This window comes from Seriola dumerili, unplaced genomic scaffold (assembly GCF_002260705.1).
Source record: "Seriola dumerili isolate Sdu_G_001 unplaced genomic scaffold, Sdu_1.0 BDQW01000052.1, whole genome shotgun sequence".
Classification (NCBI taxonomy): Eukaryota; Metazoa; Chordata; class Actinopteri; order Carangiformes; family Carangidae; genus Seriola; species Seriola dumerili.
Window position 1 is genome coordinate 21,814,591 of NW_019174307.1, and position 19,854 is coordinate 21,834,444.

At 39.8% G+C, this 19,854-nt stretch overlaps 3 protein-coding genes across 3 annotated transcripts; all 3 read right to left on the bottom strand.

The window, feature by feature from the left end:
* Positions 1–264: 264 nt before the first annotated feature.
* LOC111218780 (trace amine-associated receptor 13c-like) lies at positions 265–1,819 on the bottom strand. Its single transcript, XM_022741250.1, has 2 exons — positions 1,650–1,819; positions 265–1,084 (listed from the first exon to the last, which is right to left on the bottom strand). Exons 1-2 carry the CDS (start codon positions 1,817–1,819, stop codon positions 265–267), a joined length of 990 nt encoding a protein of 329 aa, XP_022596971.1.
* A 1,952-nt stretch (positions 1,820–3,771) lies between these two features.
* Positions 3,772–5,230, bottom strand: LOC111218719 (trace amine-associated receptor 13c-like). The gene is made up of 2 exons (XM_022741147.1): positions 5,061–5,230; positions 3,772–4,591 (listed from the first exon to the last, which is right to left on the bottom strand). Exons 1-2 carry the CDS (start codon positions 5,228–5,230, stop codon positions 3,772–3,774), a joined length of 990 nt encoding a protein of 329 aa, XP_022596868.1.
* A 5,618-nt stretch (positions 5,231–10,848) lies between these two features.
* Positions 10,849–12,205, bottom strand: LOC111218051 (trace amine-associated receptor 13c-like). Its single transcript, XM_022740143.1, has 2 exons — positions 12,033–12,205; positions 10,849–11,668 (listed from the first exon to the last, which is right to left on the bottom strand). The coding sequence occupies exons 1-2, from the start codon at positions 12,203–12,205 to the stop codon at positions 10,849–10,851; spliced, it is 993 nt and encodes a 330-aa protein (XP_022595864.1).
* Positions 12,206–19,854: the final 7,649 nt, after the last annotated feature.

Genomic DNA, 19,854 nt, shown 5'->3' on the forward strand with positions numbered 1-19,854 from the left:
CTAGCAGCTGTAAAACATTACATATGTGGCTTTTATCTCAGGTTATCATATCTGAATAAGAGGATAACAATGGTCAGAGTGATTGTTTGTGAAGTAATGAAACATTTCCTTACTGTATATATAAATATAATGTCAATTCTATTCAATTAACATGAATCTGCAAACTTTGAGACATGTACATTCAGTGTATTTTAAGACAACGTGAGAATAATTTCCCCCTCACAGAAAAATAACCAGTTTCAGTAAATACATCACAGTCTCTTTCTACATTAAATTGGCCTCACTGGAGCCAGGCTGCAGAATCTGGAGTGTAACAATGTGTTTAATAGATTTTCTGAACCAGGGGTAGAAAAACACATAGATCACAGGGTTTAGACAGGAGTTGAAATACAACAACCAAAGCTCAATGCCTGCAGTTGATGTCGCAATCAAGTTGTTCTCAACTGCAACAATGAAACAATAATATGGACTGTTGCACAGAAGAAATGCAGCTATAACCACACCAAGAGTCCTGGCTGCTTTCAATTCAGATTTATTAGCTTTCACAGTCTCTGAACGCTGAAGTGTGACAGTTGTAATGTGAGAGCGCATGGCACGAGCCTGAGACACAGCCACCACAAATACTCTCAGATACAAAACTGTGATGACAACAATGGGGCCTAAAAAGGCAAAAAAAAGATCTGCAGCTGTTTCAAGATAAGTAAGTACGACTACACACTCTCCATAACAGGTGTTATACCTGTCGGGTTGTTTTAAGAAATCCCTCAGTATCCAAGCACTGTGCACAACAGAAAATACCCAACACAGATAAACACAGTATTGAACTCTTCTCAGAGTGACTTTAGTGTTGTAGAACATGGGGTCACAAATTGCCATATAACGGTCAATTGATATGAGCACCATGTTTCCTACTGAAACACCGACAGTGAGGTAACCTAAAAAGTAATTCACAACACATATAAAGTCACCAAGGATCCAGCAGCCTCGGAAAAGGAGGATTTCAGGTGGCATCTGCAGGAGACCAACAAGGAAGTCTGCGACAGCCAGAGAGAGGAGGAGGAGGTTGGTGGAGGTGTGGAGCTGCCTGAAATGAGAGAATATCAACAATGAACCAATTATTACATGTAGTGGTTGTAGACATAAGTGTTATTCAAGGTTATAATACTAAATGTATGAACTGTACTTAAGATATATCACAACATCAGTCATATAAGCATTTTCAAATAACCAGTATGCATTCATCAAAGGCCGAAACAAGAAAACATCTATGTATATTTCTACGTATCATCATGATCCTAGAAGAGAAGGTTAGTGGATGTACAGCAGCCAGATATGTGACAAATCATTAGTCATCATTTTTTCAATAGTGTTTTTGCTGACTATCTCAAAAGCACCATAATCATACTGATCATTAGCTTTCAAAGTAACAATGATAAACATATAAGCTTGTGTTCTACACATACATATATGTACAGTGTATGTGTGTATCCCATGTTAAACATGAAGATAAAACTACTGTCTTTATGTTCTAATCTGCAAATGTTTTCATCAGCAAACAAAATGATGCCTCGCTCAAAGCCATTTCTTTATGTTTCTAACTGGATACAAATAAAACATTTTTAGGTCATGCAGAGAAATTCTATCTCTGCCTGAAGTGGGAGATAGAGATGATGACCAGCAGGTTCAGAACCACAGTGAGCACAGTGATGAAGGACAGCAGAGTGTAAATCAGTGTGGCCTCCAAGTGAGAATGCATCGTCTTCCTGCAGGAGTTGTTGAGTTGGGGAAAGCAGAGTTCAGCTTCTTCCAGGGCCTCCATATTCAGAGAGAGAGGAGAAGCTGCTGAGCTCTGACAGCTCTCTGAGTAAAGCTCTTGGTCATACAGCTGATTTATATCTTTCCTTCCTGCCCTCCCACATTCAAAATTCATCTAGGCTGAGTATGTCATACTAATAAAAAACTTACCAGTTCTCTGAACTAACAGTTGCAAAACATGACGTAATGGCTTTTATTTCAGGTCATCTTATATTATGATAAATCACTTATAATGATAATTCTAATAATAATAAACTTTATCTATCTATCTATCTATCTATCTATCTATCTATCTATCTATCTATCTATCTATCTATCTATCTATCTATCTATCTATCTATCTATCATGTTGTTAACTGTAACTACATGATTGAAAAAAAGGTCAAACAAAAAGAGATCAACATCCTCCAATTATGGAGGTCAGCTGCTCAGGACTGCTGAAATATTTTTCATCATGACCACTTTCATCAATAGGACCCAGCACATAGTGACTGAATGTCACCAATACAGAGTTTCAGTGTTGCAGCGGCAGCAAAATGTCTTTTCTGTTAAATATTTTGTGACTGGGGACAATGGAGAAAAAGGTCCTGCAAAATCTTTTGTGGGAACCAGCCACACTGAAGTATCACCATAATGCACGACCAGTGGTGGTCACAGGAAACTCATAAACAACATGATATTTGTCTATGTTCATATATACATATATATGTATATATAGTATATATCTTAGCAGGGTAAATGGAGACTCATCAGTTGTAGCGGCATTGCACTATCAAATACGTTTCCCTTTTCCTCAACAAACTCCACATTGGTTTGGGGATTTTTCTGTACTCTGCACTCGTGCACTGAAAACCTCAGGGAGCAGTTCATAGGCTGATCTGAAATGACTGTGGCATAATGTAAACTATTGAGTGTCTGTGACATGACGAGTGTTTCATAAATGAACTAATGACTGAGTCCGGACACAGTCAATGAGTGAAGCAGTGAAGTTGTGCATCCATCAGTCATGCTCCATCATCAGTGGCTCATTCATGTAAAAATTCATCACCACGCAAAAAAAACAGTAACATCATCACATTTATACTTTGACTTTGTAAAGGCCTAACAATCCTAAACAATTATTTACATGTTTATTATGCTGGGGGTTTAGTGGAAGGCAGAATCAATAGGGGGTGATTAATGACCAATAACATTAGATCGTTTTCATTCACCTTCAAACCCAGGGGACAGATCAGACAGATTGTGGGGCTGTTATCCTGTAGCAAACAACATTTTAATAAGATATTTATTTTGTATCAGTGAGCTCTGACATCAAATGCTGCTCTCCTTCTTTATATTCGTGGTGGTTTCTCTAATTATGTGTTTGTGTTTCTGGAATTGTTTTACAGTAAAAAACATTTTTGTACAACTGGTGTAACTGGTACAAATGCAGCTCCACAAGAATCCCCTAGAATATTTGCCAATTAAAGAGGGAAGTGTAATGTTATAATGATGTAATGTTTTAGGATTAAAATGGGCAACATGGATTTTATCAATGCAGCCTCTCTTATTGTTAGTGCTTATCGGTTCTGAACTTATCAATACTCTTGTCGATTCCATTTGATTTAGGTCAAGAAGAGAAGAAATTGAGAACAAAATTTACATTCATTTATTAAAAAACAAAACACTGTTTCTCAGTCAGTGAAAGTCACTTGTGCTTGAACTGGAATAAAACAGGTGTCAGTGCTCTGAACTAGCAGCTGTAAAACATTACATATGTGGCTTTTATCTCAGGTTATCATATCTGAATAAGAGGATAACAATGGTCAATGATTGTTTTTGAAGTAATGAAACATTTCCTTACTGTATATATAAATATAATGTCAATTCTATTCAATTAACATGAATCTGCAAACTTTGACAACACAACCCTCATAAAATAATAACTGGTTTCATTAAATACATCACAGTCTCTTTCTACATTAAATTGGCCTCACTGGAGCCAGGCTGCAGAATCTGGAGTGTAACAATGTGTTTAATAGATTTTCTGAACCAGGGGTAAAAAAACACATAGATCACAGGGTTTAGACAGGAGTTGAAATACAACAACCAAATCTCAATGCCTGCAGTTGATACCCCAATCAAGTTGTTCTCAACTGCAACAATGAAACAATAATATGGACTGTTGCACAGAAGAAATGCAGCTATAACCACACCAAGAGTCCTGGCTGCTTTCAATTCAGATTTCTTAGCTTTCACAGTCTCTGAACGCTGAAGTGTGACAGCTGCAATGTGAGAGCGCATGGCACGAGCCTGAGACACAGCCACCACAAATACTCTCAGATACAAAATTATGATGACAACAATGGGGCCTAAAAAGGTAAAAAGAAGATCTGCAGCTGTTTCAAGATAAGTAAGTACGACTACACACTCTCCATAACAGGTGTTATACCTGTCGGGTTGTTTTAAGAAATCCCTCAGTATCCAAGCGCTATGCACAACAGAAAATACCCAACACAGATAAACACAGTATTGAACTCTTCTCAGAGTGACTTTAGTGTTGTAGAACATGGGGTCACAAATTGCCATATAGCGGTCAATCGATATGAGCACCATGCTTCCTACTGAAACACTGACAGTGAGGTAACCTAAAAAGTAATTCACAGCACATAAAAAGTCACCAAGGACCCAGCAGCCTCGGAAGAGGAGGATTTCACCTGGCATCTGCAGGAGACCAACAAGGAAGTCTGCGACAGCCAGAGAGAGGAGGAGGAGGTTGGTGGAGGTGTGGAGCTGCCTGAAATGATAGAATATCAACAATGAACACAATGTTAGATGTAGCAGTTGTAGAAATAAGTGTTAATAACAGTTATAATTCTAAATGTATGAACTGTATTGTAACATGAATAAATAAATCAGATCATTACAGTTGTAAAAGCACTTTCAAATAGCCAGTATGCATTCATCAAAGGCCTAAACAAGAAAACATCTATGTATATTTCTATTTATCATTTTAATCCTAGAGGAGAAGGTTAGTGGATGTACAGCAGCCAGATATGTGACAAATCATTAGTCATCATTTTTTCAATAGTGTTTTTGCTGACTATCTCAAAAGCACCATAATCATACTGATCATTAGCTTTCAAAGTAACAATGATAAACATGAATATAAAACTACTGTTTTTATGTTCTAATCTGCAAATGTTTTCATCAGCAAGCAAAATGATGATAATTTTGTAGGCCATGCAGAGAAATTCTATCTCTGCCTGAAGTGGGAGATAGAGATGATGACCAGCAGATTCAGAACCACAGTGAGCACAGTGATGAAGGACAGCAGACTGTAAATCAGTGTGGCCTCCAAGCGAGAATGCATTGTCTTTCTGCAGGAGTTGTTGAGTTGGGGAAAGCAGAGTTCAGCTTCTTCCAGGGCCTCCATATTCAGAGAGAGAGGAGAAGCTGCTGAGCTCTGACAGCTCTCTGAGTAAAGCTCTTTCTCATACAGCTGATTTATATCTTTCCTTCCTCCCCTCCCACATTCAAAATTCAACTATTCAGAAGGCTGACTATGTCATACTTTCCTCATATCTAACTACCTGTTGACAATATTAACTGTAACTACACGATTAAAACAATGTCAAATAAAAAGATTTAAAACAAACATGGAGGTGGTCTACTCAGGACTGCTAAAACATTTTCCACATCTTCTTTTCTGATTTTTATAATGAAAAGTGTCATCAATAAATCCAACCACATGGTGACTGGTCAGTGCTAATACATAGTTTCAGTGTTGCAGTGGCAACAACAAGATGTCTTTTCTGTTAAATATTTTTCTGGTGCTTTAGAAACTTCTAGTACAAGTAGCTGATGGTCTACACCAACCACATCTTCCTTCAGTAGTACAGCTGCTTTGCCTGCAGCACTGGCGTCAACCTCCAAATTGAAGGGCTAAGGAACAGGGAGAAGGCCCTCAAAGGCCCAAACTTAGTGTCGTTTTTGGCTCGTTAAGCTAGTGAAATGGGCAATAGGTGTTTTGTGAGGTTACACTGACCTTGACCTTGCACTTCAACGTAGAAAAATTATTGAAACTTTAAATGGGTCACAAGACTTGAGACTCTTTTGGGTTAAATCAGTATTTTGACAACTATCTCGGTTTACACAAAATCGCAGTTTATGCTTTGAGTCATTTTTAGACCGTTTCAGACTTTATAATGGGTGTTTTTCTTGTTTCATAAAAAGTGTCTACCTTAGCACAGAGACTTACAGAATTTGAATAGTGAGCCTAAAAGTGATGGGAGTGCCCTCCATCTCCCCCACTGACTACAATACAAATTCAGAGCTGATTTCCAGAAAAAAGCAGAAGTGAGTCTTTTTTGTAACTCACTCCTGTGTCCAAATTTTTGGCTCTAGAAATACCAAAACCAGATGTGCAGTACATGCAGGTCTTGTGCCAGTCATGGTCTGCTCATGGTTCTGATAGGAGTTACAGTTTTTTCATAGCAGTCATCTAAGAGCCTCGCCAAGTCAAAATCACACCCAGTTCTGTGTCAGCTCTGTGTCTTCCAGCTAGACACAGGTGTTTGAACCAGCTCGTTAAGAGACTCTTTTATCTCTGTGATGTTTACAAACACAGCCACACACATAGAGAGAGATTACAGTTCAGACTGACCAGTACAACAGATAATACAGCAGCAGACATATTAAATTTACTTTGAGCATTGAGCTACAGGAACCATCATAGTAGCTCTCCCATAGACTGCAAAACAAATTCAGAAGCTGATAGCAAACAACAGGTCTCAGGTCTCAGCAGGTGCTACTTACGCAGTATCCGGGCAGAAATGGACGAAGTGTGTGCATGTGGTTGTGTACAGGGGTGTAGTCTACGTTATTCTACTAGAGCTAACTGCGAACTCTGGCATCCCTGAAAATCTTCCTCAAAAAAAGTCAGACAAACTCTTTTAAATCCCACAATTTCCAACCCTCATTGACAATTTGTTATATCAAAAATGTAGACATTTTTTTGTATTGTATCACCCAGTTTTTGTCTTATTCTGATATCTTTCACGGTTTTTGAGGATGTGATGGGACTACCCTCCACCTCTCCCTTTGACTGCAAAACAAATTCAGGAGCTGATTTCCAGAGACAAGCAGAAGTGACCCTTTTTAGTAATTCCTCCGTAACGGGATTGGTCGGAGCAGAGAGGAGGAGCCTCCAACTCCATAGCCGGCTTCTCCTATTGGTGCGACAATGATCCTGCCAGTCCTCACCACAGCTGCAGCTGTTAAAGCATTCAGAGGAAAAGAGTTTAAGAGCCCGGCCCGCACATCATTAGTGGCGGCTGACATGATAGGCAGCTCGCCTCTGTACCTCCTTTGTGAACGTGTGTGTAATTTGTGATTTGGTTTGAGATGGTGGTAGTGATTGTTGGGGACTGGGCTAAGTTTAAAATTCTGATTGTGCGTCACACCTTTAGAAAAAGACTGTTGGACACATTAGGAACAGGGGTGCTGCTTCTTGTGTTTTTGGGTTGGTTAGAATCGCATAGTTAGGCTCTTTGTTGGCTCCTGTTCCCCTACTTCAGTTATCCTCTTGCCTTGTTAGTATATTTGTTTACTTATTTACCCTCCTAGTTACGCAATAAATTTGATTTACCAATAACACCTGGTTTTATGTTGCCCTTTTCCCAGCTGCTTCCCCTAGCTGGGTCGTAACATAAAGACTGTGCAATACGGTGGCTGGGATAGCAATGCGCCATGACTGCTTTTATATACAGACACCAAAAGCCATGATGACTGCAGTGGCTCTGTGAGCAGTCTGCGGTCAGTAAGTGAAATACTCAGTAAGTAAAATTTCCTGGGCTGTTATATTTTCTTTGCTTGCAGAAATCCACTGCCAGGTACTGGGCCTAAATCCTACAGCGTTGGAGGTTTTACTTTCTCAGCAAAGTGGTTCCTCAAAGGGTTTATATCTTGCTGCTTCATGTGAACAGTGTGATATCTACTGACCTGAATGCAAAATGGGCAAGTACAAACATTTGTATGTCACAAATTGAATTATATTTGAAGTATATATTTATATATTGTCAAAGCAAATCAAAATGTTTTGTATGCATCAAATGTGTCAATATTAGTCAAGTTAAGCTCAGTGTTTTGGTTTTAATTTAAGTGTCAAAACTGTAAGTTGGTTTGCAATGTGGGCAAAGAACATGTAACTTTACTTTTAAATGTCAGCTTTGGTGGTTGTGCTGTAAAGGTGCAATATAAGATGTGGCCAGAACTTTATTTTAAAATGTTCAAAAAATGAATTAACACTATCAACAGTGTGTGAAGCAGCCACAGTGATTATGTCATGATCAAGACCTCCATCTGCTTTACTTCAGAGATATCTACTGAAATGTGCATGCTCATCAGCCAGCCCCAACCTGTCCCGTGTTGTAATACCACTTTGTGACACTAAACACTGTGTGAGTCAGTGGCACGTCAAGTCTGCCCTCAGTCCCACGAAGAAGAACAACTTCCAGCAGCGCTTGAAGTTAGCATCACAGAAACACAGGAATGGCTGAACCTCCTAAAAGGAGATATTCATCTGCATCCCGAAGCACCGCTCCCGACAAGAAACCACGTTCAACAGCAAAGAAAAGAAACAACACGAGTAAACCTGAATGAGGCTTTCCACTGCTGGAGACAGCTCCTGTGAGTGAAGAGATGCGGTTTGATGCCAAGCTCACAACTTTCCTGTTAGCATGGTGATTAACATCAATGTTAGCTCTTTAGGTGATATTGGTGTTGTCGACAGACGTTTTAGCGGTTACTAGAATTGTGTCTGTTGCTCTCGGCTTTTGTACAGCTGGTGACGTCAGTAACTTTAGGCTCATTTTGTAACCGATGACTGTAACTTGAGATTGTATGGACCCAGTAGACCGAGTGAATACACGTTGATCGGTTCACCATGTTGTAACCACTTTACATTACTGTTAGGAGATCAGCCATGATTGAAAGTGCACTAGGTCTTTACATTTCTCAGGATATTTCAGTATACCTCTGTATTTATCAGGACCTGAGCCAGTACAGATGCAATACCACCTCCACCCGTCTCACCAACGACAGAGAGTCCAGACACAGTGAGGAGGTGAGTAACATGCTATCATTCACTTTAAAAGTAAGACTTGTTTATACCACTGATTAAATCAGGTCCACAGTGTACATATGTTCATACTGCTGATTCTTAATAATGAATATACCGCTGCCTATATTATGTATTTTGCAGTATATCTATATTTGTACTACTCAATTTGCTGGTTAAATAGTATGTGTACATTGAATTCTTATCACACCTCTAGTTGTTTACCCTTATTTCCTAGCATTTACACTTCATAATATTCAAACTGTGTTTATTTTTGAATATTCATATCTATCCTCAGTATTTATTGTACATACACACACAACAGACATAATGTTTGAATATAAAGAACTTGTATGATCTAAACAAATTGTCGTATCACATGTTTGTCTGTGTCAGGACCAGAATTCCAGTCTAATCTTCACCAATGATGGACCAGCACCAGCCTTTTCTTCTGCATCTGGCCTCATCAATCATCAATTACATTACATCAACACTTTTAGGTATTATCCCTGTACATAACAGATATTGTCTATACTGTGATCTTTTGCACATCCCCTAATCAATACCTTTTGCACTTCTTGAGGAGTTTTGTCATTCTAAAACCTTTTCGTACATAGTTGTAGTATTGTTTTCATTGTTTTATTTTTTTGTATATGTATCTATGTATATTTCAACTATAAAATGAGTTCAGATTATTCTGTTTAACATTTATTTTTCCAAGTCGTTGTCATAATTACTAATGCATCACAAAATGCGGATGTGATTATTAATATATATTTATATGTGGCTTGAATATTATAATTAAAATACTTGTTAAGAAACTTGCTGTCTATGATTTGTTGTGAAGGAACTCATTGTGACATAATGATGAAGTAATAAGAAATTACTCAATAATAACTCTGCTTAATGACTTTACTGCCCAAAACAATAAAACTGTAAAACAACCACAATATGCTGATAGATTTCACTCTAGTTTACAATGCAGGTCTGTTGTAATGTGTTGCAATAACTCTCAATAATGCACTGCGAACAAGTTTTGCATTTGTAAAAAAAAAACAAGACTGCTTCATAAGTCTCTATGACATGGATGAAATTGAAAGCAATGTCCTTTGTGCAGATTGAAACGTGAGGAGTGAAGTACATGCACCAAGCAGCAGGAACATTCAAAAGTTCTCTAGGAATTTTCTAGTTATTATTATCATTATTATTATTATTACATGTTTTAGGATAAAATGGGTGATAAGGATTTTATTGATACAGCCTCTCTTCTTGATAGTGCGTATTGGTGCTGAACTTTATCAATACTCTTATTCTATTTGGTTTATGGACAAAAAAAAGAACAAAATGACAAGATTTACATTTGTTTATTTAAAAAAACAAAACACAGTTTCACAATCAGCAAAACAAGTCACTGGTGCTTGAAGTGGAAAGGTGCCAGTTCTCAGCTGCAAAACATGACATGTGGCTTTTATCTCATGTAATCATAGTATCATTCGGGGATAACAATATCTGAGTGATTGTGATTGAAATCATGAAATTTAGTCACTTTCCTTACTGTACCCTGAAACCTGGCTCCTATTCAGAGCTAAGAGTTAGCAGGTATCCCCATAGGTATCCAGGTGTTACTGGATACACATGTTGCCATGATTCCCCCCCAACAACGGCATTTTTCTTTCAAGGTTTTCCTTCAAATTGGATGACTGTAGTCAGATCGCACAGAATAGAATATGCATGTGTAATCACAAGCAAATGACATTGTCTCGTAGAGACATATGTAAATTCATAGTCAATCAACATACGGTAATTTTGTCAATGTTTTAAAAATTATTTTCACGGCTTTGAGCTGTGTGGATTGAGTTTATTGAAGATAATATAGGAATAATTTCCCCCTCACAAAAAATAACTGGTTTCAGTAAATCCATCACAGTCTCTTTCTACATTAAATTGGCCTCATTTGAGCCAGGCTGCAGAATCTGAAGTGTAACAATGTGTTTAATAGCTTTTCTGAACCAGGGGTAGAAAAAAACATAGATTACAGGGTTTAGACAGGAGTTGAAATACAATAGCCAAAGCTCGATGTATGCAGTCGATGCCCCTATCAAGTTGTATTCAGCTGCAACAATGAAACAATAATACGGACTGTTGCACAGAATGAATGCAGCTATAACCACACCAAGAGTCCTGGCTGCTTTCAATTCAGATTTCTTAGCTTTCACAGTCTCTGAACGCTGAAGTGTGACAGTTGCAATGTGAGAGCGCATGGCACGAGCCTGAGACACAGCCACCACAAATACTAGCAAGTACAAAATTGTGATGACAACAATGGGGCCTAAAAAGGTAAAGAAAAGGTCAGCAGATGTTTCAACGTAACTAAGTACGACTACACACTCTCCATAACAGGCGTTATACATGTCGGGTTGTTTTAAGAAAATTCTCAGTATCCAAGCGCTGTGCACACCAGAAAATATCCAACACAGACAAACACAGTATTGAACTCTTCTCAAAGTGACTTTAGTGGAGTAAAACATGGGGTCACAAATTGCCATATAGCGGTCAATTGATATGAGCACCATGTTTCCTACTGAAACACTGACAGTGAGGTAACCTAAAAAGTAATTCACAGCACATATAAAGTCACCCAGCATCCAGCAGCCTCCCAACACATGGATTTCAGCTGGCATCTGCAGGAGGCCCACAAGGAAGTCTGCGACAGCCAGAGAGAGGAGGAGGAGGTTGGTGGAGGTGTGGAGCTGCCTGAAATGAGAGAATATCAACACAAACACACTGTTAATTGTAGCAGTTGTAAAAATAAGTGTTAATAACAGTTATAACTCTAAATGCATGAACTGTACTGTAACAACATGAATAAATATATTACAGCATAGCAGTTGTAAAAATATTTCAAATACCTCGTATGCATTAATCAAAGGCCTAAACACTATATTTCTACAGTATATATCAAGTGACAAGTAACAATCATAAACACAGAAGTATATCACATGTTAAACACAAAAATAATATGAATGTGTTCTAATCTGTAAATGTTTTCATCAGCAAGATGATGGAAATAATTTAAGAAAAACATTTTTTAGGCCATGCAGAGAAATTCTATCTCTGCCTGAAGTGGGAGATAGAGATGATGACCAGCAGGTTCAGAACCACAGTGAACAGAGTGATGCAGGACAGCAGACTGTGAAGAATCATGTCTTCCGATTGAGAGTGCATCGCCTTCCTGCAGGAAGCGTTGTGGTATTGGGGATAGCAGAGTTCGTCTCCTAGCTGGCCCCCCATATTCAGAGAGAGAGAGAGAGAGAGGAGAAGCTGCTGAGTGCTCACAGCTTTCTGAGTGAAGCCATTTGTCATACAACTGATTTATCTCTTTCTTTCTCCCCTGTCAAATGCAAATTTCATATTATCAGAAGGCCAAATCCCAGTATGTCTCTCTGTGTTATTGAACGTATTGCATTTTTTTTTCAAAAGGCTACGCCTGCACATTGATTCCAGGAAACAGTGCCACGCTTTTCTTTCCTTTTTGTTTGTTTTTTTTTCATTTGGTGGCAGAAAATTCCCACATATTGGAACAATTCATAATTAAGCTAAGACAGGCTCCTCACAAACCACCGCACCCCTGAATCTTTATTTCCAGTCCAGTATTGAGTCACTTTCCTACAAAATAGACTATGGATAGTCATGTCACATCATTTCCACCTGTTGTGCAAGATCCCTGTGACTGCAACAAGGGCAGCACAGGTGGACTGTGTATGTACATTAACAATAACAGGTGTACAAGCACAGCAATCATTGTACTGCTCCACTAACTTAGAATTACTGGCACTAGACCCTTCTACCTACCATGGGAGCTTTCTGGTGTTATTGTCACAGCTGTATATAGCCCACCAGATGCTAACACAAATGTAGTACTTGGTTATCTGCTGACTGCAATAGAAACGGCAGAATGCTTATCCTTAGGGGGTTTTCATTGTAGCTGGAAACTTTAATTACACCAATTCAAGGACTGCAATACCAAGAGTAGAAAACACACTGGTCAAGTCTACTCTGGTCTGACTAACTGGATGTAGGTTGTGGGTATATGCCTGCCATTGTGGACCTATTTCAGCCGACATTCCCCCCTCTTTCCATTTTCTCTGCCTGTTTCCATTTTCAGGCAAGTTTTGGCAGAGATTTAGATCGTACAATCACACAGTTGACGTATGTCTCCATGACGTCTCCATGGCACATACACTGCTGTCTGCTCAGAATACAATTATGCAATATGTGTATTCCATGCAGTTCAAGTTGTGCAACCCTTTACCTGTCAGTTATGACCCAGGACCCAGAGCTCATGAGGTGGTTGATGGTTTGCGAGAGCCTCCTTGAGGTCAACCGAAAGTCCTTCTCCTTGGGTCCCCGAACTCCTCCCACACACGGGTTTTAGCATCTGTGACCGCTGCAGCCACAGCCACTTTGGCCTGCCAGTACCTGTTTGCTGCTTCACGAGATCCCTGGGCCAACCAGGCCCAAAAGGCCTCCTTCTTCAGCTTGACGGCTTCCCTCACCTCCAGTGTCCACCAGCAGGTTCTCAGATAACCACCACGACTGGCACTGATGACCCTTTGGCCACAACTCCTGGCAGCTGCATCCACAATGGAGGCTTTGAACATGGCCCACTTGGATTCCACATGGCCCAATCTCCCCCAGGATATGAGAAACTCTTCCAGAGGTCGGACTTACAGACCCAATGGACAGGGGCCTGGGCCAGATGTTTCCAGTTCACCCTCACTACTCATTTGGGTTTGCTTGGTGATCAGTTAACAGCTCTGTACCTCTCTTCAACTGAGTGTTCAAGACATGTGGCAGCAGATCAGATGATACAACCACAAATTCGATCATTGATCTTAGGCCTAAGGTTTTAAGGTGCCTAGTACACTTATGAACTACCTTATGCTCAATCATGGTGTTTGTTCTGCCAAATCCATAGCTAGCACACAAGTCCAATAACAAAGCACCACTCGAGTTCAGATCAGGCGGGCCATTCCCCCAAATCTACCCCCTCCAGGTTTCTTCGTCATTGTCCACATGAACATTGAAGTCCGCCAGAAGAACTATAGAGTCCCCGGGTGGTGCCCCTTCCAGGACACCACCCAGAAACTCCAAGAAGCCTGGGTAGGCCTGAACTGCTGTTCAGTGCATAAACACAGACAGCAGTCAGAGCCTTCGCTCAGTGACTTCCAGCTAATGAGGCGACCCTCTCGTTCTCTGGTAGGAACCCAAACCCAGCGGTGTTCAACTGAAGGCTCCTGAGTATCCTCACACCCGCCTGGATTGAGTCCAGCACCTCTACAGGAGTTTGGTTGTAGTGACAGTGCTGTGCGGGGAAGTGACAACACAGCTCCCAGGATTACTGAGACACACAAACCCTTCTGCCACGTTAAGGTGGCGATTCATAGAGGGGATCATACATATTTGAAATCAAAAATTATGTCTCCATCAATTCTACCTGTGGAGGTATTTACAGTAAACGGTCAATTTATAGTTACAACATTAGTCTGTTGAACTGAACTGTCTTATATCAGTGGATCAATTCAAGAAAAACATTCTACTGATCCAAAGAATTGTTTATGGAATACTCTGTGAGAACTAAGATTTAGCAGGTATCTCCATAGGTATCCAGGTGTTACTGGATACACATGTTGCCATGATTCCCCCCCAACAACGACATTTTTCTTTCAAGGTTTTCCTTCAAATTGGACTGTAGTCAGATCGCACAGAATATGCATGTGTAATCACAAGCAAATAACATTGTCTGGCAGAGACATATGTAAATTGATAGTCAATCAACATACGGTAATTTTGTCAATGTTTTAAAAATTATTTTCACGGCTTTGAGCTGTGTGGATTGAGTTTATTGAAGATAATATAGGAATAATTTCCCCCTCACAAAAAATAACTGGTTTCAGTAAATCCATCACAGTCTCTTTCTACATTAAATTGGCCTCATTTGAGCCAGGCTGCAGAATCTGAAGTGTAACAATGTGTTTAATAGATTTTCTGAACCAGGGGTAGAAAAAAACATAGATTACAGGGTTTAGACAGGAGTTGAAATACAATAGCCAACAATTGATTGATTTTATCAATGCAGCCTCTCTTATTATTAGTGCTTATCAGTTCTGAACTTTATCAATACTCTTGTCGATTCCATTTGATTTAGGTAAAGAGAACAAATTGAGAACAAAATTTACATTTATTTATCAAAAAACAAAACACTGTTTCTCAGTCAGTGAAAGCAGGTCACTTGTGCTTGAACTGGAATAAAACAGGTGTCAGTGCTCTGAACTAGCAGCTGTAAAACATTACATACAGTCGTGGTCAAAAGTTTACATACACTTGTAAAAAACATAATGTCATGGCTCTCTTGAGTTTCCAGTTATTTCTACAACTCTGATTTTTCTCTGATAGAGTGATTGGAACAGATACTTCTTTGTCACAAAAAACATTCATGAAGTTTGGTTCTTTTATGACTTTATTATGGGTTAACAGAAAAAGTGACAAAATCTGCTGGGTCAAAAATATACATACAGCAACATGAATTAGCAATTTTGGTGATTTAGAAAGTTGTGTCAATGAAATGAGCTTCATAGCATGGTCTCTTAACTTCTTGAGAGTGATTATGAGTGACTACAGCTGGTGACTTCTCTGAGGCCATTTAAATAGGGCTCATTGGATACAAACGCCCAAAAACGCTACAATGGGAAAGTCAAAGGAGCTCAGCATGGATCTGAAAAAGCGAATCATTGACTTGAACAAGTCAGGAAAGTCACTTGGAGCCATTTCAAAGCAGCTGCAGGTCCCAAGAGCAACAGTGCAAACAATTGTTTGTAAGTATAAAGTGCATGGCACTGTTTTGTCACTGCCACGATCAGGAAGAAAACGCAAGCTATCACCTGCTGCTGAGAGAAAATTGGTCAGAAGGGTGAAGAGTCAACCGAGAACCACCAAAAAGCAGATCTGCCAAGAATTAGAAGCTGCTGGAACACAGGTGTCAGTGTCCACAGTCAAGCGTGTTTTGCATCTCCATGGACTGAGAGGCTGCCGTGCAAGAAGGAAGCCCTTGCTCCAAAAGCGGCACCTTAAGGCTCGACTGAAGTTTGCTGCTGTATCACATGGACAAAGATAAGGACTTCTGAGAGGAAGTTACTGTGGTCAGAGAAACAAAAATCGAGCTTTTGGCTCACAACTGCCCAGCAATATTTTGGAAGAAAAGTGTGAGGCCTTTACGCCCAAGAACACCATGCTACCAGTCAAGCACAGCGTTGTGTGTATTATGTCTGTGATGCTGTTTTTGCTTGCCAAAGGAAACTGGTGCTTTACAGAGAGTTTCAATGACGGATAATGAAGAAGGAGGATTACCTTCAAAATGCTTCAAGATAACCTAAAGATAACATCAGCCGAAGGTTGGGTCTTGGGCGCAGATTGGGCTGTTCCAACAGGAAATGACCCCAAAAACACTATCAAAAGATGGTAATGGAATGGCTAAATCAGGCTTAGAATTTACGGGTTTAGAATGGCCTTTCCCAAAGGTCCTCACTTAAATCCCATTGAGAACATGTGGAAATGCTGAAGAAACATAGTCCATGTCAGAAAGCCATACAATTTTAACTGAACTGCCACCAATTCTGTCAAGGAGGAGTGGTAAAGTATCCAACGAGAAGCTTGCCAGAGGCTTGTGGATGGTACCAAAAGCATCTAATTGGAAGTGAAAATGGGCTAAGGACACTGTAACCAAATATTAGCACTGCTGTATGTATATTTTATGACCCAGCAGATTTTCACTCTTTATCTGTTAACCCATAAAATAGTCATATAAAAGAACTAAATTCATGAATGTTTTTTGTGGACAAAGAAGATATAACTGTATCACAATCACTCTATCAGAGAAAATCAGACTTGTAGATAATAACGGGAACTCAAGAGAGCCATGACATTGTGTTCTTTTACAAGGTGTATGTAAAACTTTTGACCCAACTGTATGTGGCTTTTATTCAGGTTATCAATATCTGAAATAAGAGGATAACAATGGTCAGAGTGATTGTTTTTGAAGTAATGAACATTTCCTTACTTGTATATATGAATGTTAATGAATTCTTTCAATTAACATGAATGCAAACTTTGTAGACATGTAATATTTCAGTGATATTTTAAGACAAACACTAAGAATAATTTCCCCCTCACAAGAAAATAACTGGTTTCAGTCAATCCATCACAGTCTCTCTCTACATTAAATTGGCCTCACTGGAGCCAGGCTGCAGAAATCTGAAGTGTAAATGTGTTTAATAGATTTTCTGAACCAGGGGTAGAAAAAACCATAGATACAGGTTTAGACAGGAGTTGAAATACACAAGCCAAATCTCAATGTGCAGTGATCCCTAATCAAGTTGTATCTCACTGCAACAATGAAACAATAATACGGACTGTTGCACAGAATGAAATGCAGCTATAACCACACCAAGAGTCCTGGCTGCTTTCAATTCCGATTTCTTAGCTTTCACAGTCTCTGAACGCTGAAGTGTGACAGTGCAATGTGAGAGCGCATGGCACGAGCCTGAGACACAGCCACCACAAAATACTAGCAAGTACAAATTGTGATAAAACAATGGGCTAAAAAAGTAAAGAAAAGGTCAGCAGATGTTTTCAACGTAACTAAGTACGACTACACACTCTCCATAACAGGCTTATACATGTCGGGTTGTTTTAAGAAAATTCTCAGTATCCAAGCGCTGTGCACACCAGAAAATATCCAACACAGACAAACACAGTATTGAACTCTTCTCAAAGTGACTTTAGTGGAGTAAAACATGGGTCACCAAATTGCCATATAGCGGTCAATTGATATGAGCACCATGTTTCCTACTGAAACACTGACAGTGAGGTAACCAAAGTTAATTCACAGCACATATAAAGTCACCCCAGCATCCAGCAGCCTCCCAACACATGGATTTCAGCTGGCATCTGCAGGAGCCCACAAGGAAGTCTGCGACACCAGAGAGAGGAGAGGAGGTTGGTGGAGGTGTGGAGCTGCCTGAAATGAGAGAATTTCAAACACAAACACACTGTTAATTGTAGCAGTTGTAAAAAAAGTGTTAATAACAGTTATAACTCTAAATGCATGAACTGTACTGTAACAACATGAATAATATATTACAGCATAGCAGTTGTAAAAATATTTCAAATACCTCGTATGCATTTAATCAAAGGCCTAAACACTTATTTCTACAGTATAATATCAAGGACAAGTACAATCATAAACACAGAAGTATATCACATGTTAAACACAAAATAATATGAATGTGTTTCTAATCTGTAAATGTTTTCATCAGCAAGATGATGGAAATAATTTAAGAAAAACATTTTTTAGGCCATGCAGAGAAATTCTATCTCTGCTGAAGTGGGAGATAGAGATGATGACCAGCAGGTTCAGAACCACAGTGAACAGAGTGATGCAGGACAGCAGACTGTGAAGAATCATGTCTTCCGATTGAGAGTGCATCGCCTTCCTGCAGGAAGCGTTGTGGTATTGGGATAGCAGAGTTTCGTCTCCTAGCTGGCCCCCCATATTCAGAGAGAGAGAGAGGAGAGAGAGAGAGAGGAGAAGCTGCTGAGTGCTCAAAGCTTTCTGAGTGAAGCCTTTGTCATACAACTGATTTATCTCTTTCTTTCTCCCCTGTCAAATGCAAATTCACATATTATCAGAAGGCGAAATCCCAGAAGTCACTCTGTTCTGTTTATTGAAACGTAGTATTGCTATCTTTGTTTTTTTATTTAATTTATTTTAAAGGCTACGCCTGCACATTGATTCCGGAAACAGTGCCACGCTTTTCTTTCCTTTTGTTTGTTTTTTTTTCATTTGTGGCAGAAAATTCCCACATATTGGAACAATTCATAATTAAGCTAAGACAGGCTCCTCACAAACCACCGCACCCCTGAATCTTTATTTCCAGTCCAGTATTGAGTCACTTTCCTACAAAAATAGACTATGGATAGTCATGTCACATCATTTCCACCTGTTGTGCGACATCCTGTGACTGCAACAAGGGCCACAGGTGGACTGTGTATTTACATTAACAATAACAGGTGTACAAGCACAGCAATCATTGTACTGCTCCACTAACTTAGAATTACTGGCACTAGACCCTTCTACCTACCATGGAGCTTTCTGGTGTTATTGTCACAGCTGTATATAGCCCACCAGATGCTAACACAAATGTAGTACTTGGTTATCTGCTGACTGCAATAGAAACGGCAGAATGCTTATCCTTAGGGGTTTTCATTGTAGCTGGAAACTTTAATTACACCAATCAAGGACTTGCAATACCAAGAGTAGAAAACACACTGGTCAAAGTCTACTCTGGTCTGACTAACTGGATGTAGGTTGTGGTATATGCCTGCCATTGTGGACCTATTTCAGCCGACATTCCCCCCTCTTTCCATTTTCTCTGCCTGTTTCCATTTTCAGGCAAGTTTTGGCAGAGATTTAGATCGTACAATCACACAGTTGACGTATGTCTCCATGACGTCTCCATGGCACATACACTGCTGTCTGCTCAGAATACAATATGCAATATGTGTATTCCATGCAGTTCAAGTTGTGCAACCCTTTACCTGTCAGTTATGACCCAGGACCCAGAGCTCATGAGGTGGTTGATGGTTTGCAGAGCCTCCTTGAGGTCAACCGAAAGTCTTCTCCTTGGGTCCCCGAACTCCTCCCCACACACGGGTTTTAGCATCTGTGACCGCTGCAGCCACAGCCACTTTGGCCTGCCAGTACCTGTTTGCTGCTTCACGAGATCCCTGGGCCAACCAGGCCCAAAAGGCCTCCTTCTTCAGCTTGACGGCTTCCCTCACCTCCAGTGTCCACCAGCAGGTTCTCAGAATAACCACCAACG